We start from the raw sequence: 18,423 nt of genomic DNA on the forward strand, positions 1-18,423 counted from the left end.
ATCAAATTCTTATAAATTATTACTGAAGATCAAAGTACCCAACTAATTAAAACTATTTGAAAGTAAAACAAATGAAGAAACTCGGATTTGAAGCATTATTTTGAAATCACCCTTCATTTAATCCGGTGTAATCATAAAATATTCTACACAGCCTCTCTGTGCAGATGGCAGAGAAATAATAGCGCGTGTTGCTTTTACGTCCAATAGATGGAGCTGCTTAAAAAAAAACCAACAATGGCGCTGTTTTAAACAAATGCTCGTTTTTACCTGTCACAGGTGACATCTATATAATATAGATATATAAAAACACACGCGTATTTGAAAGCAACGTTGGGTCAAAATTTCAAAGCATTCCGTGAAGAACTTTTGGGGATTTATGATTTTGAACAAACGAACATTAATATTTTTATTTATATAGAACAGAGGTTCCCAAACTTTTTTGCCCCGTAGACCACTTGCCAAATATTTTTTTTTCCATAGACCCCCTGCCTGCCGATTATTGAATTTTCCTAAAACTATTAACATTCCATGTAATAATCATTTATTTTTTTCGTAAAAAGATTCCCTCCCCTTGCCTGCACTACAACCGGGTTTTTATTTTTTATTGTTGATACATTATTTTACAATATTTCATATTTTAATTCAGTAATGTTGGCCTCACTGGGTTGTTTACCCGTGCTGAGGCCCCCATTTTATAATATAAGAATTTATACATTTAAAAAAAAAGAAAAAAAACATTAAAATAAAGATAAATTTAAACTAAAAATAAAGATTAAAAATTAAAATATTGAAAAAATATAAAAATATTAAAAATATATAAAAATAAATAATAATAATAAATAATATAAAAATATAAAAATATTAAAAAATTAAATACAGTCAAACTTGGTTATAACGAGCACGAGGGGACCGACTAAATTTGCTCCTTATAGCCATTACTCGTTATATCCAAAATAGGTTTATAAGAATTTATATACATAAACCTACCAGAGATTTGCAAAATGGGTACCCAAAACCATTTGAAAATGCAAAATGCAAAATGGTTTTTAGAAAAGCATTTCAAATGCAAAATGCAAAATACCTATTTTCAAAATGCATTGAAAATGCAAAATGGTTTCTCAGGTCAAACAATTAAAATAATTATAGAATTTTTAAACAATTTTGTCATTTAATAATGGACATCAATGTAGAACAAACATATTACATGATGGTAAATCCAAAAACACCACGACTACAGATTATGAAACCACAAAAAATTTGCGCGGGACTAATGTTGCCAACGTAAAACATAGAAACTGCTATCTAACGTTTAATATTACAGCGTCATGGCCCCATGTTCAGTATTTTTTGTAATGGTATCACTCAATTGCCAGGGCTCCTACCAGGGAGCAACTTGACAAATGTAAATTATCTCTCATAGTGAGGTTGAGGACCGACTGATATTTGGGGCTTATGAAAAAAAGATGAGTGGAGAAAGTAGGAAGAATGTTGCAAAAAGCATTTAAAATGGAAAATGCATTGAGAAAAGCATTTAAAATGCAAAATGGTTTTTAGAAAAGCATTTAAATGCAAAATGGAAAATACCCATTTTGCATTTTGCATTTCCATTTGAAATGGATTTATTTGAAATAAAGCACATCTCTGAAACCTACATAGTATAAAGCTCTCACAATACATACATATGCATTATAAATCAAACGCGTTAATTTTTTAAAAATATATGTAATATAGGTACTTACCCTAATATATAACGATTAAACTTACAACTACACTAATTATTATATGTAATAAATTGTACAAACACTTAACATTAAACAAAAGTTTTTATTTTACTCTAAATCATTTGTACTAAAAAAATTCACTATCGAGGATTGTTTTAAAGTTTTCACTTTAATGTTTCTTATTTTCCCCCTCAAAACACTTAACGCATTAAAAGTTTCATCATCTGGTTCACTGCTACCGAAAAAACTCACTAATTTATCCATCATATCACTAGCTTCCCCTATTGTAATTTGTTCCGGTTCTGTACTCATATTATCATCGTCGCTGCTTTCATCACCTTCATTGTCTTTATGCAACACAGACTCTACGATATCACTATCCGTTGGAAGTCCACATGTCGATAAACCCTCATCAACACGCACAAAGTCTGCGATATTGTCATTATTAAAATCATTAATATTATTCGTTCTTAGCCACTCTGATAATGGCATAATAATAATAATAATAACATAACATTTATATAGCGCAGTTTTGTGTTGTTTCACTTCAAGTGCGCTTAACTATAATAAACCTAAAATAAAATTTCCTATTGTGTTCCTTTAAAAAAAATTAATTACATAATATGAAATAAAGAATAAACGGTTTACACAAAAGCAGAGAATAAAATTTAACAATAATAGTGCTATTTTAGTAGAGGACAACAATAAAAGACAGTGACAGTGCACGAAAAATAAGAACTTTAAAATTAAAATATTATATAAAACAGGAAAACATTAAAATATTATATAATAGGTGGACGTTGTCTTCTTCGTCGTATTCTTCATGCACATCATCAATTCTAGTTTTCAATGAAGATTTTATAAAGCAATTGGCAACTGTGCTCAGTGATACATTAGTCCACGCATCATTTAAAAGAATGATCGCATCCAATATTGTTAAATTCTCATTCAACTTTTTCTCCCTCTGGCCAATAAGATGAAGTACCGCGAACCTCTGATAAAATTTTTTCAGACTGTTTATTACACCCATATCCATTGGCGGTAATATGGATGTTGTATTCGGCGGCAGAAAAACAAGTTTTATATTGGATAAATTTTCTATTTTTGGATGCGCAGGACAGTTATCCACTACAAGAAGAATGCTTCTCTTCTTCTTAAAAAGCTCCCTGTTCCAGGCGGAAATATATTTGTGGAAAATCTCAGAAGTCATCCATGCTTTGTTATTAGCTGTGTACTCTACAGGCAATTTTTCGTTCTTAAAACATCGCGGTTTGAGTGATTTCCCTATAACAAACAGTTTTCGTTTATCCGTTCCGGTCATATTGGCGCACACAAGCACTGTCAAACGAACTTTTGACTTTTTCCCGCCAATGCATTTATCACCTTTAAATTTAAAGGTGTTAGTGGGTGTTAAGTTATAAAAAAATCCTGTCTCATCCGCATTATAAATGTCCTGGTCACGGAAATCCTTTCTCAACTCTGGCCAAACACTCTGAACCCACGCACTTGATATTACAGGATCCACAGATGCAGCTTCACCGTTAATTTTTGCATAAACAATGTTATGCCGATTTTTTAAAACGATCAAGCCAACCGTTATTACATTTAAAATTGTCATTTCCGAATTGATTCGCGAATTTTTCCGCTTGCGCCTTCAAAATCGGCCCATCAATAGCAAATCCAGCACTTCTTTGCACACTAAACCACTTTAGTAACGCTTCGTCAACTTCAGGAACCACGCACTTTCTAAATTTTTTAGTTTCTGTGATGTTATTCTCCAACGCAGATAAATAAACATCCTTATTTTTCCACAATGTTGAAACCGTTGAAGATGACAAAGAAAATTTCTTACACACTTCGACATTTTTTGCGCCGCGTTCCAATTCCCGAATAATATGGACTTTATCGCGAATTGAGAGACATTTCCTCTTGTTAGACATGGTTGTAATCGAAGGGTTTACTTCTGACTGACTAATCACTAAAGATATGATTTTAATAAACTGTTTACGTAGGTACCTACTCATCCTACATAACATTAAATTTATTGATTTTCGAACGAAATTGGCAAAACCGGACACAAATTTAAAATGAGTAGCAAAACGAAAGAAGTTGTTAAAAGGGAACCAAATTGGAAGCCCCAATATTCGTATGACTTAGGTTTTATATGACCCTTTTTACATAGTTCGCGATAGTACCTACCGAATAGAAATGTTTCGTAGAGCGGCAACTCAGGCTAAATGTCATAAAAGCTTGGGATAATCCGTCCCTAATGGTATTTTAAGGGAAGTCCGAGATCATCCTTTTGTCTTGTTTATGACTGGTTTCGAGAATCGGGTTTTTTTTTCAAACTCAATTATGTATTTACCTATTTAGAAATCGTGTTGACAAAAATATTTGGACGTTACATCAATTATGAAAGCTCGTTATAACAGCATACGATTGTATGAAAACAAGCACGAATTAAAATATCATTTTATAATTGCTCATTATAACCATGACCTCGCTATTTCCGTGATCGTTATAACCAAGTTTGACTGTATTAAAATATCGGTTGCGATGTAGTTTCTCTGTTTTTGCATTGCGCAGACAGGGGCGCCCTTGTGAGGTATTACACCAAATGAAAATGGAGCAGGATAAGCAACGGGAATTTCTTTCTGTAGCTGGCCCTACAGAACTGCCCCTTAAGTTCTTTGTTGGCGCTTATTCCCATCAGTTCTTCTTGTCATATCATATCCGATTCTTCAACATTCCATTTCCACAGTCAAAATGTCCTCAAACTTAGTTTTGAAGTCTATGTGAAGTACATCTAAATGTTGAACATCATTATTACTCTGGACGTTTTTCAAAAACAAGTTGGGGAACTAGGAAAATTTGCGGCTTCCAATGTGCAATGTTTTGGTTCAATATATTAATTCTGACGAGAAAAGGAACGTAGACTCTATTTATATACCTCAATAAACAACTTTACGAATTATAAACATACAAATATCAAATAAGTAATTTCTCAGTCTATTATTAGTATTACATAAACTGTGTTATTTGTGTTAGGTGTATTGTGTCATTTACGGAACTCCTAAATATTGAGTTGAGGTAAATGGGGGTTTGCTCGTATGTACCCCCATTGTTTCACAGAATGTAAAAATTAACTTAGAAATTTTATAAATGTTCAAATTCTGTGAAACAACCCATCCTAAGGTAAAAGATTGTTGAAACTCGGGTAAAGCCGTGTAGTAAGTATGTATGGTAAAGTTGTTAAATTATGCCTCACGCATAAATGCAAAAAAATTAAATAACCCTTTATTTCAACTTCATCACTACAAGAAACAACTATTTATGACAGAGGAGATGATAAAACATGCATTAAAAGTTCAATTTTTCTCAATCAAAGAAGTTTGAAGGCTAGGAAATATGCATACGTTATTAAATTAACCCAAACTAACAACCTAAAAACCTATTTTGCGCATGTTTACATCTCCCCTAATTTAAATAGATGTTTCCATTTGTAATTAAGTTTTTTTATTTTTAATTGCCGGCAACTCAGGCGTTTATTGCAATAACATAATCAAAATTACAAACATGAAAGTAACCCGCCTCACTAAGATTTCTGTTCTGAGTTGAAATCAGTTTTTTTTTTGTGTTTGCGAGGTGGAATTCAGCAACATTACCCTATGTAACTACATAAATGTACCAAGCATTGATAAATACACAATAAAACATTACATATTTTATATTATGTATATTATTTTCAAATGCCAATAAATAAGCCTTTCCTGACAATAAATAAGCAACACCTTTATTCTTCTTCCTTGGGTTATTCATGTATCTGCTTTCACCTCAAATACACATCATATTACAATACAAACAATTCCCAGAATATTTCATATTAGCCTTTTTTACCAACATTTTCTTTCCCATCCATCATCTCCACTAATTCATGTGTTTATTTTATGGATATCATTTTCATAAATGGAACATTACTCATTTAGAAAGATTAATGCTGGCCCTAATTAAGAACTAATTTCTAAAACAATATATGGCAGGTTACACCCTGCTTTTGTAACAAAATCAACATTCTCATGTTCAGTTTCGTAGGTTTATTTTTGTCTACGGTCGATTGTGGTATCTTCAAAAAGGCTAATGAATATTTCGTATGAATTTTCACCAGTCTATTTTAAGCTCTGCTTTAATCAAGTTAAAATGTACATTTCTAATGTGTTCATTTTGGTATTTCAGTAGGTTTGAATGATTTTAACATGTTTTGCCCACTCGAAATGGATCCCTTCTAAAAATAATCCTTTACAGTTAACACATTTCTCACGTCGATGGCTTAGAGTTGATATTCTATCTCTGTAAATCATAATAATGAGATAACTGAAATTGAAAGTTTGCAAATTAGATTCTGTGGTAAATACAATATTTTGGCGTATTTCGGGAATTTCGTTTAGCATAAAGATAATTGTTAAAGAAGTAAAATATCTGTGCTTATGAAAACATTGCCTGTAGGATTTACAATATAATATTTTGATATCTTCATTTAATTTATCTTATTTTAATTTGTGAAAATTATGATTCTAATTAGACACGGTGAATAGTTGTCTTAAAATATTTTGTTGATATATCAATTTGAAAATTATTTCATTTGTAATCATTTTTATTGTTTTGCTAAATATTAATGTGCACTGATTCATACTTTTAATGAAAATGCTGCTTAAAAAAATCTTCAAGCTCTTTTCTATAATAAAATAAACAATTTCATTTTTTTATGGCTCATGACCGCACTACTTTGAAATGTTCAACTTTTGATACAATTCATCATTATTCACCTACCGAAATGAAATAACTTACCACGCTTTCTTTGCTACTTCACATTTATGATTGTGAAACAGGTGTGTATGTGATGTTGATGTCTACGAAAACAGGTGTGAGGGAGAGGGAACAACATAAAAAATTACCACAAACACGTAATGCGGTGATATTTGGTCTTGGAAACCATGGAAATTCTTTCTTGAAAATTTTGGTTCATGTCCTTGAGAAATTTCGTGTGAGATTGACAATTTTACTTACAGATTTTTCCAAATTTGATAAGCTACTGTACAACAAATTAACGTTATTATCAGAGGCAGCTATCTCTAGGAGAGTTGGAGCAACACACCAAAATTTCGGTCAGCTAAAAATAATAATTATCAACAGATAATAATATCACCGAAAATCAAAGCAAATAACAGTAACGAGAGTAATACTTTATTGTTACTTTATAATGAGTAAATACTATGAGAATTAAGTTAAATTCAACCGGCTCGAATTTTCGTTCTGTGTATCATGTGGTGCAAGCGAATTTCTCATTGCTCATCGAGAACACCAATTATCTATACGCGCAGAGCGTGGTTGCTGACTATAGTATTTAAATTTCTCCGAAACGTGAACAGTTCTCGCTAATGCATCTTAAACTCTTCGGTGAGATGGCGCCACTTTAGTTTCCAGCTCCCATACCGATCACTCCAACAGGTCAGTATAAGCTTCAAAATTGCTATTTGCTAGTGTCACCACTTCGTGTGTTCTTACGTCTTCACCACTAAAGGTTTACCTGACCTGACTTTAGCACACCACTCATTTTTGTGAGTACGATCCGCCACTGGTTATTATGCTGATTCTAAGCTTGTATTAATTATTTCTTCGATCGAATACTTTCTCATTCTCGCATTTTCGTCTCTTCGTCTTTTACTAATTAGGACGAGGGATGCTATTGGTTAGTCTTTTTACCCTGCTGCTCTGGTCTACAGATGTGATATGTGTGACACTGAAAGGAATGTCACATCTGTGATGACCGATAAAAGATTATGTTTTATTTTAGAAAGTTTAGTTACCTAACTTTGGTTACCTCTGGCAGGACTGACTCAAGCGACGCTTTGTGAATCTCTGGTTTCGGAGATCAGCTAAACCCAGAGAGGAAATACTCGTTGCAACCCTTTTTGTAAAACACAGGGTTAAGGGAACATATTATGTTCCATTGGGGGGAATGATACAGGTGTGACCTAATTTCCCAGTGAATCCATAAAGTGATTGTTAAAGTTTATTACACTGTCATAATAATTATTAGTGAACTGCTATAAATACGTGTTATACTTAAATTGATTATGCCCAAAATAAAGACTAATTGTGTTTACCATTAAAATTTTGTATTTATTTAATAATCCCGTTATAACTGCCTTTCAAAGGATCCATGAATAAAATGGCAGATTTTTATAGATACAATTTTAGAATTGTACTTTTTAGTATTTAAATATTTTGGATTAATTTTCAACAGCTTTGTCTAGACTCCGAGAGTTGTGCAACGAATGAGCTAGAAAAGTGTGAGCAAGTATCAAGCAATAGTTGAACATTAAAGGAACTGCCCGTATATATCATTATAATCACAATTGGTTTTGCCCTTTTGACTGCAATTTTTTTCCAAGCCTTGAACGCCGTGGTATTTGGACAAGATTAACGAAAGATAGCAAACATGCATTTTGGGTCACTGACTCAACATTATTATGAAAATAACAATTATTTTGCGAAGCCTACGAAAATGGATTTTTATTTGTTGCAATCTACACTGATAAAGAAATTAGGGATTGATCAGAGGCCCGGCTCTGTGATCCTAGGCATCCGAAATGAGCCTTAATTAGCAAAATGATTTAGAGCTATCATGTTAAACAAATATCATAATATTGTATTGTTTGTTTGTTTGTTTGTTTTGCAGGTGCTCAGACGGTGTTCAGCACTTCAAGGTGCTGCGTGATGCGGGCGGCAAGTTCTTCCTGTGGGTGGTGAAGTTCGGCTCTCTGAATGAGCTGGTGGAGTACCACCGCACCGCCTCTGTCTCACGCTCCCAGGACGTCAAGCTGAGGGATATGGTCCCCGAGGAGGTAATTCTACCCTTCAACATCCAGTTGAAGATCACAGATCACTTGTCTATTAGTTATTCTATAATGAAGCAATGTTAATTATCTAATGCATAAAGTGCATCTTTGTTAAAGTGACACAAATCCTTCAGTCCCTGCTGATAAAAGTAACTTGCAATATAGTGATTCTCTGATATAGTTACACAGGGATAGTCATATGGCTATAGTGACACTTGACTGCAGTGATATTTGGGTTAATGACACATTTTAATAACAGTTCACTGGAGTGATATTCGCCTGTAGTGATATTTGGCTGTAATGACACATTTTAATAATAACAGTTGGCTATAATGATGTCACATGACTTTAATGACACTCAACTGCAGTGCTATTTGGCTGTAATCACACAATTTATCTAACTGTCAACAATGTAGTGATATTTCATGATTATCGTGACGCCTACCTGTAGTGCTACACATAGCTGTTACATACATTGAAAAGCAACAGTGACAAATTTCATATCTTTATTGACACTATAACCAAGTTTCACAATGTTATTAATAAATTGTTCTGATAATGGTTTTTGTTTAAAGCAGGAAATGAACTTATCTTTCCCCAATCAAACGAATATCAATCTACATTATCTGAACCTTTTTCCAAATGAAATTGATTGTTAACATTGCTACATTATTTGATTTTACATCTCGTCATATAATATTAAAATAATTGAAGTTGTGTGTGCCCAATACACTACTCTTTGAGATTGGTACCGACAGATTTTAATTCTATAGTCCAATGGTTACTCCAAATTTTAAACCCAAAAAATTAATATGTATTACCATTTGCAACGATTCATTGTTGACCTGAATAATTAATATTAATAATTGAGAGTACCGGATTGATTTTGCAGATGGCTGATACATAATATTCTCTGATCCACATTTCTTCGTATATTTTTTTGTTACTTTTATTATTATTCTTATTGTTTTATCATTATTTCAAGAGCACATTAATAATAATCCCTGTAAAAAGTCACCAGTTTTACTCCCCATTTGTTTTTTTTTTCAAAATCATATTTTATTATTTCTTATGCACCTGTACGATAGATCAAACCGCTATCCTCATATTTTTTTTACTTTTGACTTGTGTCTTTTAAAAATGTTGCCGTTATTATAATATTATTTTGCTTGTGTTTATTAAATTTGATTTGCTGTTCCCAACTGATTTGACTTTTCCGATTGGTCAGTGTGACCGATACCCGATTGGAGCTTGGTTTCTAGTACTCTGTTTAAAAGCCTAGATATCGGGAGCCTAGTGTCTGGGGACCAGGTGACTAGAAGTCTGATATTTAGGAGTCAACTGCGTGGTTTCTAGTACCTTGTGTCCGGACACCTATTGTCCAAGTGCCTAGTTTCTAGTAACTAGGTTCTAGGAGCCTAGTGTCTGGTTTCCAGAACCTTGTGTCTAGAAGCCTAGGCTCTAGACGCCTGGGTACTAGGAACCTAGTGACCAAGCGCCTGGCTTCTAGTATGTTCTGTCTAGGAGCCTAGTGACTTAACACACCTACTGGCGTCTAGTATCAAGGAACCTTGTATCTGGGAGCCTGGTGCCTAATCTAGGAACTTGGCGTGTAGTGTCTATTGTCCAGTGTCCAGTGGCCAGCTAGAGTGTGTAGGCCCGTGCCAGGGTATTGTGACGTGTCCGCCATCTAATGTTTGGTCTTCCTTCAGGTCTGACGCTCCGAGCGAGTACCCAAAGCGGAGGTACCTTACTTGATAATATCTCTCGGCTCATTTCTCTGCGACCGGCCGCTTCCATCTCAGTGTTCCATGATATTATATTGACGATACTAACGCATTGTTCTCTCTGGCCATCATCCCCATCAGACGCATCCATCCAGCCACAAGAAGCATGCTTCGCTTACGCTTGACTCTTTGTTTTGTTCTCCATCCGTTTGTTTTACCACCATTGATTGACATTATTTAAACATTTCGTCAGTACCCACCTTTATTTTGGCACATTTCTGTGAGACGACTCATGTATTTGTAGAATGAGCCTGTTATTAAATATGTCAGAAGAAAAGACCAAACATGGGTATGGCATCACACAATAATTCACAATTTATTATACATTTGTCACATAATTAATATGATTATTTCTTCTGTTTGTCACCTGTCACCGTGTGCGTGCTGTGCTATCATTGTGTGTTTTGTTTGAAGCTTTCTTCATGCTCTACCCATCTCAATTTCCCGCTTTCTAATAACAACTATCTATGTGATTGGTATTTTCGTTAATATAATATTTCTAGTCTGTTAAACCTGAATTAAATACAAAATTTAACTTCTGAATGTCGTGAAAAATAAATAATTAGTTTAGAAAGATAGTAGGATATGGTCCTGTCGCTGAGAGCTCCGTTGTAACCTCTCCTTCTGTTACATGAGTCGTATATTAGAAAGAGGGAGATGTTACAACAGAATGAAAATCAGTGGTATGCCTTTATATTTTGTTATGATTAAGAAAATGTATTCTTTGTTACCAAAAAAATGGCATGTTTGTATTTTTTCCACACTAAATTCTGCATGAAATGCACTTCCGTCCTTTCCCCAATATATTATATAATACGTTGTAGAATATTATTACTACAATCCTTCTTTACATCATCCTTCAGGCCTCTGGCATATTTGTCAGAAGGTAGGAGCATTTCCGCTTTCCGATAAAATCCAAATAAATAGAATAGTTCTGAATGTACCCGAAAACTAAAAACTGTTTTTGAAAGACGATGAAATACGCTTTCAAATTTTATCATTAGAAATAAACATATAGTTTTTGAAATATTAAAATTTTGAATATAAACATAAAAAAGTTTTAAACATGGTTCACCTTACATTTTTTTTATTTTAACCACTTCATGTTTTTAAACGAGTCACGCTTGCGCGCTAAATGCGTTCCAATTTCTGCTAGGCCGAGTGACGCTCGCCGGTTTCGACTTACAGCGTTCTATTTTTAGCTAACACGAGTAACGCTCTTGAAAGTTAGCCATGTATTTTACTCAGTTTGAATTTGCCTGCAGTTGAGATCGGTCGTGTTTTTGAGCTGTTTATTTCGTTTTTACTATATTGCTTCCACATTTTCGTAATTGAAAAATGTATAAACTATGAATAAAAATTTTAAAAAACCTGATTTATAAAAAAAAACTTTTTATTAAAAAACCATTAAGTGGTTAAACACTGAACTAAAATAACTGATAATGAAAACACATTTTTTATTAGACAAATGTATTACATGTAAACATTATCGTCACCTAATTTTTTTTGTTTCACATAAAAATAATAAATAAAAAGTTTCATAAATTTTTCTCAAATTCCAATCGGAACCTTTGGTTTTATAGAGTTGTAGATCATGGTTCCATGATATTTCATCAAAATGAAAATTCAACACACCTTTAAAAAGTGATATAGAGTCATTCCTATGTAATCACTTTTTGTAGGTGTGTTGAATTGTCATTTGGATGAGATACCCGGTCACCGTAGATTATCTGTGATTAACTTCTAGATTTTATTATAAAGATTGTTTTATTTCTTTTTCTAACACTAACACCATTTAGATCATATTTCTAACCATGACAGCATAAACCACTCACTAGATCGATACCTTCGGGCTTTTTGTATGAAACAAATTGGTCCTAAGAAACCATAGATATGCCAATATATAGACAGTAAAATTCTCATTTGGAGCCTACTTATTATACTATCCACCAATGAAAAACTCTGAAAGTTTATTCCATAGACTTTCAGAGTTTTTCATTGGTGGATATAATTAGGCAATCATATGACGTCACAATAATTCAGCTTCAATTTTCGATGGGAGTTATACCCCACTGTATATACCGAAGAGAATAACCTAATTTATTCACTGATTTCTATGAGACCCATATGAGCTGTTCCCAAAAGTGAACAAATTAGCTTATTAGAGGGGTTCATTCAAATATAACTATTACATTACACAGCTAAAATAATATCTCTTTTTCCACCTTTCTGTATTGGAGATAAGTAACTCGCTTCCAAACTAACCACACAATATTGTTTGCTTTAATAATAATAATAATATGTTGCTTTTTGACCTTATTGTGTCTGTTTGACCTTATTGTGTCTGTTTGGGTTTATGTGTCGTTTTACCATGGCATGATAACCCAGCAGAAGACAAAAGTATGGCAATCTGAAGAACTGAAAAAACCAGATAAAACTTATTTAAAATTTTGAAAAAAAATTTATAAATAATTTTATTTTTTGTCATTCTTGTGATTGGAGGGAATTAACAACACTCAACAACACAAGATGTACAATCATTATTGCTTGTATAAATATATACTGTTTTGGACTTGATTGTAAGACAGATAATACATGTTTGTTTGTTGATGTAGATGCTGGTGCAGGCGCTGTATGACTTCACGCCGCAGGAGGCTGGTGAGTTGGAGTTCCGGCGCGGCGACGTGATCACCGTCACCGACCGCTCCGACCAGCACTGGTGGCAGGGCGAAATCGCCAACAGGAAGGGCCTCTTCCCCGCCACCTACGTCACCAGCTACCGCTCATAGTACACGCAGCGCCGCACCTGTATCCCCCCCTTTCTCTTCCCTCACACCCTCGTCCCGCACAGTCTTGTGTACCAGTCGGAAATTCACTCATGCCAATCTTTGATTTCTTCCCTTCGAATGACCAACTGCATGTATTTGCTGTCTTAATTTCTGTCCATTTCACAGTTTGCAGTAATATTATCATTTTGCCAGCCGGGAGTGCATTCATGTCTATAAACTCTTTAATGTTTATCGTGACTAATTTTTTGGATTATTGTACTGTGTTGCGCTTTCTTCGTCTTGTCCATCATCAGGGACAATATACAAAATGATTGCCCTGAATATAACGCAGCTTGAAACATTGGTCAAAGAAGGAGGAAGCGCACCACAGCATAGTAACCCAAAAATTAATCACAATAATTCTTTTGGCCGTGAAGATCTCAAATCATATCTCTTAGATGTTTGGTTTTACTGAATTTATAATGTCTCAACATAATGTTCTTTGTATACCATTGTTTAGTGCGCAGTCAGAAATGTTTGATTTGTACTCACCAATGTTTAAAATTGTCTCTTTCATGTTTCAATTTTATACTCTTCCATGTTTGAATGTATACTCTTCTGTTTTTGAAATATACTCATTCATATTTGGATTTAATCTCATCCATGTTTGAATGTGTACTCAACCATGTTTGAATCTATTCTCGTTTGTATTTGATTCTACCATGCTGGCAAACATAACAGCAAGGCACAAGATGAAATGCATGCACTTGTCATTCGTTGTATTGTAACAAATTAATCTTAAACCATTGAATTTTGGCCATTTTATTTGCTGCAATATTCATTTTAAATGTGTGACAAATATTAATTTTTGAATGCTCAAAGATTGATGCAGTAGACAAATTGACTTGTTAAATAATTTCAAGTGATGCATATTGTCACTTGAAATTATTTATCATGTAAATTATCAGTAGTTTAAAATTTTAATAGATTTCCGATAAGCTAATTTTCTTTCGACTGTCAAAACCACTCCAAACGGCTTTGGGTTATTTTCTTCAATTTCTGTTTAACCAAATACTCTAGAATAGAGACAATACTTCCCACTTTTAATATTTCCCATCCATTCTGATGGCAGTATGTTACACTAGCGGCGCCAGGTCTGCGGGTTGCTTTTCTTTCCTACTTTTTAATGGATTTTGTAAGAAATATTTTCTTTATTTTATGTTAATTATTTATAGAAATCGAAAATTAAAAATATTAGGTAACTTATATATGACCTTACTGCTTGATTATCATGTTTTTTTTTATACACTACAATATTGATCAATATGTATTTAAATTAGAAAGCACAAAACACCGTCACCAAGAACTACATACGTATATAAACTTTGAATTGTCTGTAAGGAATGTCAAAATGCAACGGTAGCGGCCAGCGTTGGGTAAATACTGCCAGTATTTGACTAGAGTTGGACATATTATTATTATTCTAAGGTATTTGGTTTAACTTGGTTGTTGGTTAATCTCATATTGAAGGATGGCCTACGACTGCTTTTGTTATTATTTCCACCCTTCATTTGTAATTTTAAGTAAAATGAAAATCTATTATTGTTTGTCAGCAATTCTATAATGGCAGCATTCAAAAAACTCATAAAATGAATCCTAAAAAACAAAATGAAGTATATAAACTCGGAAACGTGTTGTTTCTCACTCTTTATGTATGCAAATGTATAAATACAGAGGATAATATTACATTTTAATGTTTAGAAAAAGTACTATGTCATTAATTAATATGAAACATACAGTCCTATGTTGAATATTTGGTTTCTAATAAGAATTCACGCCATCAAATTTTAATGTTGACTAATAATTTTTGTGAATAAATATTTTTATGATAAAATGAACTTAACGAACAATTTACCATCCATGTAATATTATGATCATTATTTTGTGTCCACTATAATGATAAACATTCAACTAATGTATTTGATTGGTGAAATTATTTCTAAAATAAGTATATTACATATTATTATCGTCAAAATAACAATATATTATTTTATAATTTATTTAAGATGTTTTGGCTAATCAAATATGAAATCCCACATAAAACGTAACATTGTTATTTAAATGCTTCTTTTCAATTACTTATCTGTCGAATTATCCAATTTGTGAAATCAATTTGTGCTATGGTTGTCAAAATTATTATGTATGCAAAATATTTATGTTTACAAAATGATTATGTATACAAAATTAAGTGATGGTAGATTTCAAAATCTTTTTTGTGCCGTACTTTAAAATTGAAATTAAATTAAATACAATGAAACTCTCTGATAAGATTTTCCGAGGGACTGAAATAATAAAACTTTCTTAGAATCTAATATGTATCAGGGTTGTTTCACTGTATTGGTTTTGTGTTTATGAAAGAGTTTATTAAAACTAGTCACAGACAAGATTATATAATATGTGGCTAGCGGTATGCTGATATAGGCCAAGCCCACAATTATGTGGTTGTATTTCTCGTCCGTGACTATCTTTAAGTTGACAGCCATAAATGATGTATATTTTTCTAGAATAAATTGAATTAAAACTGGTATAATTTGGTCTGATCTACATTTTGCAATTTATTTGGAATAAGATAGTAATTGAATAAATGAGGACCAGACCTATTTAAAATATGCAACACCAATTAGTCATTAATACGTCATCTTCATTTATTCCCGAATTCATACTTCATTTTGAGTTCATCTAGAGAGACGGATGTTTCTTAGTACACAGGAGGATATGTTTTAACAAAGCCCCTAGCATAAATAATTACATACACACGTTCTATAGATTTTTAGTTAAATATTCAATCTACTCGCTAATGGTAAATTTAAATGACACTCGTTACTATTCTCGAGCACACCTTTGTAGTTCTGTTTTGTCGTAGAAGTTGACATTAGTTTGTCCTTGTTTTAAACATTGCATTTTCACTTTCATCCAAAGCATGGCGAGATGAAAGTATGAAGTAATTATGTGGCAGTATATTTTGTAAACATTTGATTTGGTTTAGTGTTTAGTTGTAAGACTTATCATACAATCATTATAATTAATTATGTCACCTGAATATTGACGTATCTCTAACCTAATATCTAACCCCCTGCGGGAGGAAGGAATGACGAAAGTGGATTTTGCGGATGTGAAGAATATTTTCAACATTTATTATTTGCTTGATTATTTACAAAGGCGATTAGATTTTAAACGAATGTGCGTTTTATATCTGTGGGCATTTTTGTAAATTATATTTGATATATCCCCTTTTAGTATATAAGAAAATGCTCCGTACGTACATATTTTGAAGTACTCGATAAGCTTATTTTTTTTCTATCCAAGGGCTTCACGAGGATGCAATGGCATATAGAGCCAGTCTTCACCATTCCCGAGATTAAACAGGCCAAGTTAGATTCACCGTAAGTCAATTTTACGACCAATTTGAAATTAGCTAGGTTTAGTTTCTACTTTTTTTGTCTAATAAAAAGATAAATTCTGAACAGTTTTGGGAAAAAATAAGTATTTGTGCGTTTACCCCCTGGGATCTTTGGGAATATAGTGGCGTCGCAAAGTCCTTGTATTGTGTCATTAATCGGAAGGGGTGTTTGATGATTTCTTGACTTAAGTTGTGTACTTTTGTAAATACTAATTTTAATGTATGTCCCTAAAGGGATATAGACGACGGAGTCCTCGACTCTGTTCATTGCCATTAACCATTTGACAGTTTGATACCGCCTAGCTCATAAGTTGGTTGGATTACTCCCTGTGTATTGTGAGTGGCGTGGTTGCGAGCGTGGTTGCCACTGGAGCGTGTGACAAAAGTGAGCGGTTGCTGGCCTGCTTTATCAATAGTTTGTGCCTTTAGTGTGTATCTCATTTAATATTATATATATTTATGTACTTGTATTTAGCTTCACCGAATCCTGCCGCTTGCCTTTGTTTTACGGTTTAGTGGACAAAGATATATATCGAGTTTAGAGTTGTTAGCAAAAATATATTTTACCTAATTTTAAGTTTTCAAAATCAAACTGAATGGACGATGCATAATATTTTCTTTTTTACTAATAAATACTTATATGTAATATTTGTCTTGTCTATTTCAAACCCTCTCATTCATTTCCACAGCCTTAAAAAATAGGAATATTCTTTACTGTTAATAGGAATATTCTTGTGAAACTGTCATACATACTATGTATATCAAATGGTTTCAGTTATAACAAGTTTAAAATACAGGGTGTCCGGGGGTAGAGTGCACTAACTTCGGGAGGTGAATACATGATGGTAGCAGTAAAAAATATAAGTAACTTTTTCCGAAATTCGGACCTTTTTTTACATACAAGATGACATACCTATTAAAATTTTTTAGTGTGAAGTACAAACTTACCCGATAAATTCGCTGTTAGTGTGCTGTGGCCTGTATCTATGGAAACCACATGTAAACAATAACAAAAGATCGTAACTTAGACATTTAGAATGTGCTACGAAATCGTATGTTTTAAACCAAATCCAAAAAAAGAACTACACTAAAATAATAAAATGTAGGTACACTTTTTATTCCCTGCGCGCAGCTCTACATTTCCATCATGTACATGGCCTGTAAACATAATGAATATCTGCCCGTTCTTCGTGGGTAAAGCCAGACATTGTCACAGTAATCAAATATCAAAATTACGCACAAAAGGTACACAATTTTACTTAGGTAAGTGTACAACTAAATAAACACAATGTTAAAACTAAGTCTTTGGAGAAAACACGCACTGAATAAAGGTTATTTTAAGTAAGTCTTAATAAATACACACTACAGTTTTGATTATAACTATCAATTATTATTTTTATTTTTTTTAATGATAAACTAACGTTTATAAGACAAGGTTTTATGCATAGCATAAAGGATAACAAATAATTATAAGCAATAATTAGCGAAATGACTAATTATTGCTCTCATGCTTCAAAAATAATAATATTTGACAAGTCAAAAATATTTCACCAATAAATGAAGATATTATATGTCTCGACGCCATCTAGTGAGAAATTTAGCACTAACAATGCCTTTCCCACAAAAATAAAGTTGGTGTTTACAGGTGAAAAAATATAATAAGTAGTAATTGTTGATTGAGGTACTAGTACATATTGAATCATTTGGCGGGTTGGAAATAAGTCGACATAGCTCAGTGGATACAGAGCACCTGACCGGACATCAGAAGGCACGGGTTCAATTCCCGTT

At 33.0% G+C, this 18,423-nt stretch overlaps 1 protein-coding gene across 1 annotated transcript in view; it reads left to right on the top strand.

Annotated features, from left to right (window-relative positions):
- The window catches only part of drk (growth factor receptor-bound protein 2 drk), a 42,508-nt gene extending 25,232 nt beyond the window's left edge, over window positions 1–17,276 (top strand). The window contains exons 4-5 of the mRNA XM_089638329.1: window positions 8,461–8,626; window positions 13,023–17,276. Of these exons, the coding sequence (XP_089494455.1) occupies window positions 8,461–8,626; window positions 13,023–13,196 (340 nt within the window). The 3' untranslated portion in view covers window positions 13,197–17,276. The remainder of the gene's footprint in view (window positions 1–8,460; window positions 8,627–13,022) is intronic.
- The last annotated feature ends 1,147 nt before the right edge of the window (window positions 17,277–18,423 follow it).

This window comes from Hesperophylax consimilis, chromosome 12 (genome assembly GCF_061612785.1).
Source record: "Hesperophylax consimilis isolate HC1 chromosome 12, BYU_Hcon_1.0, whole genome shotgun sequence".
In the NCBI taxonomy this organism is placed as follows: Eukaryota; Metazoa; Arthropoda; class Insecta; order Trichoptera; family Limnephilidae; genus Hesperophylax; species Hesperophylax consimilis.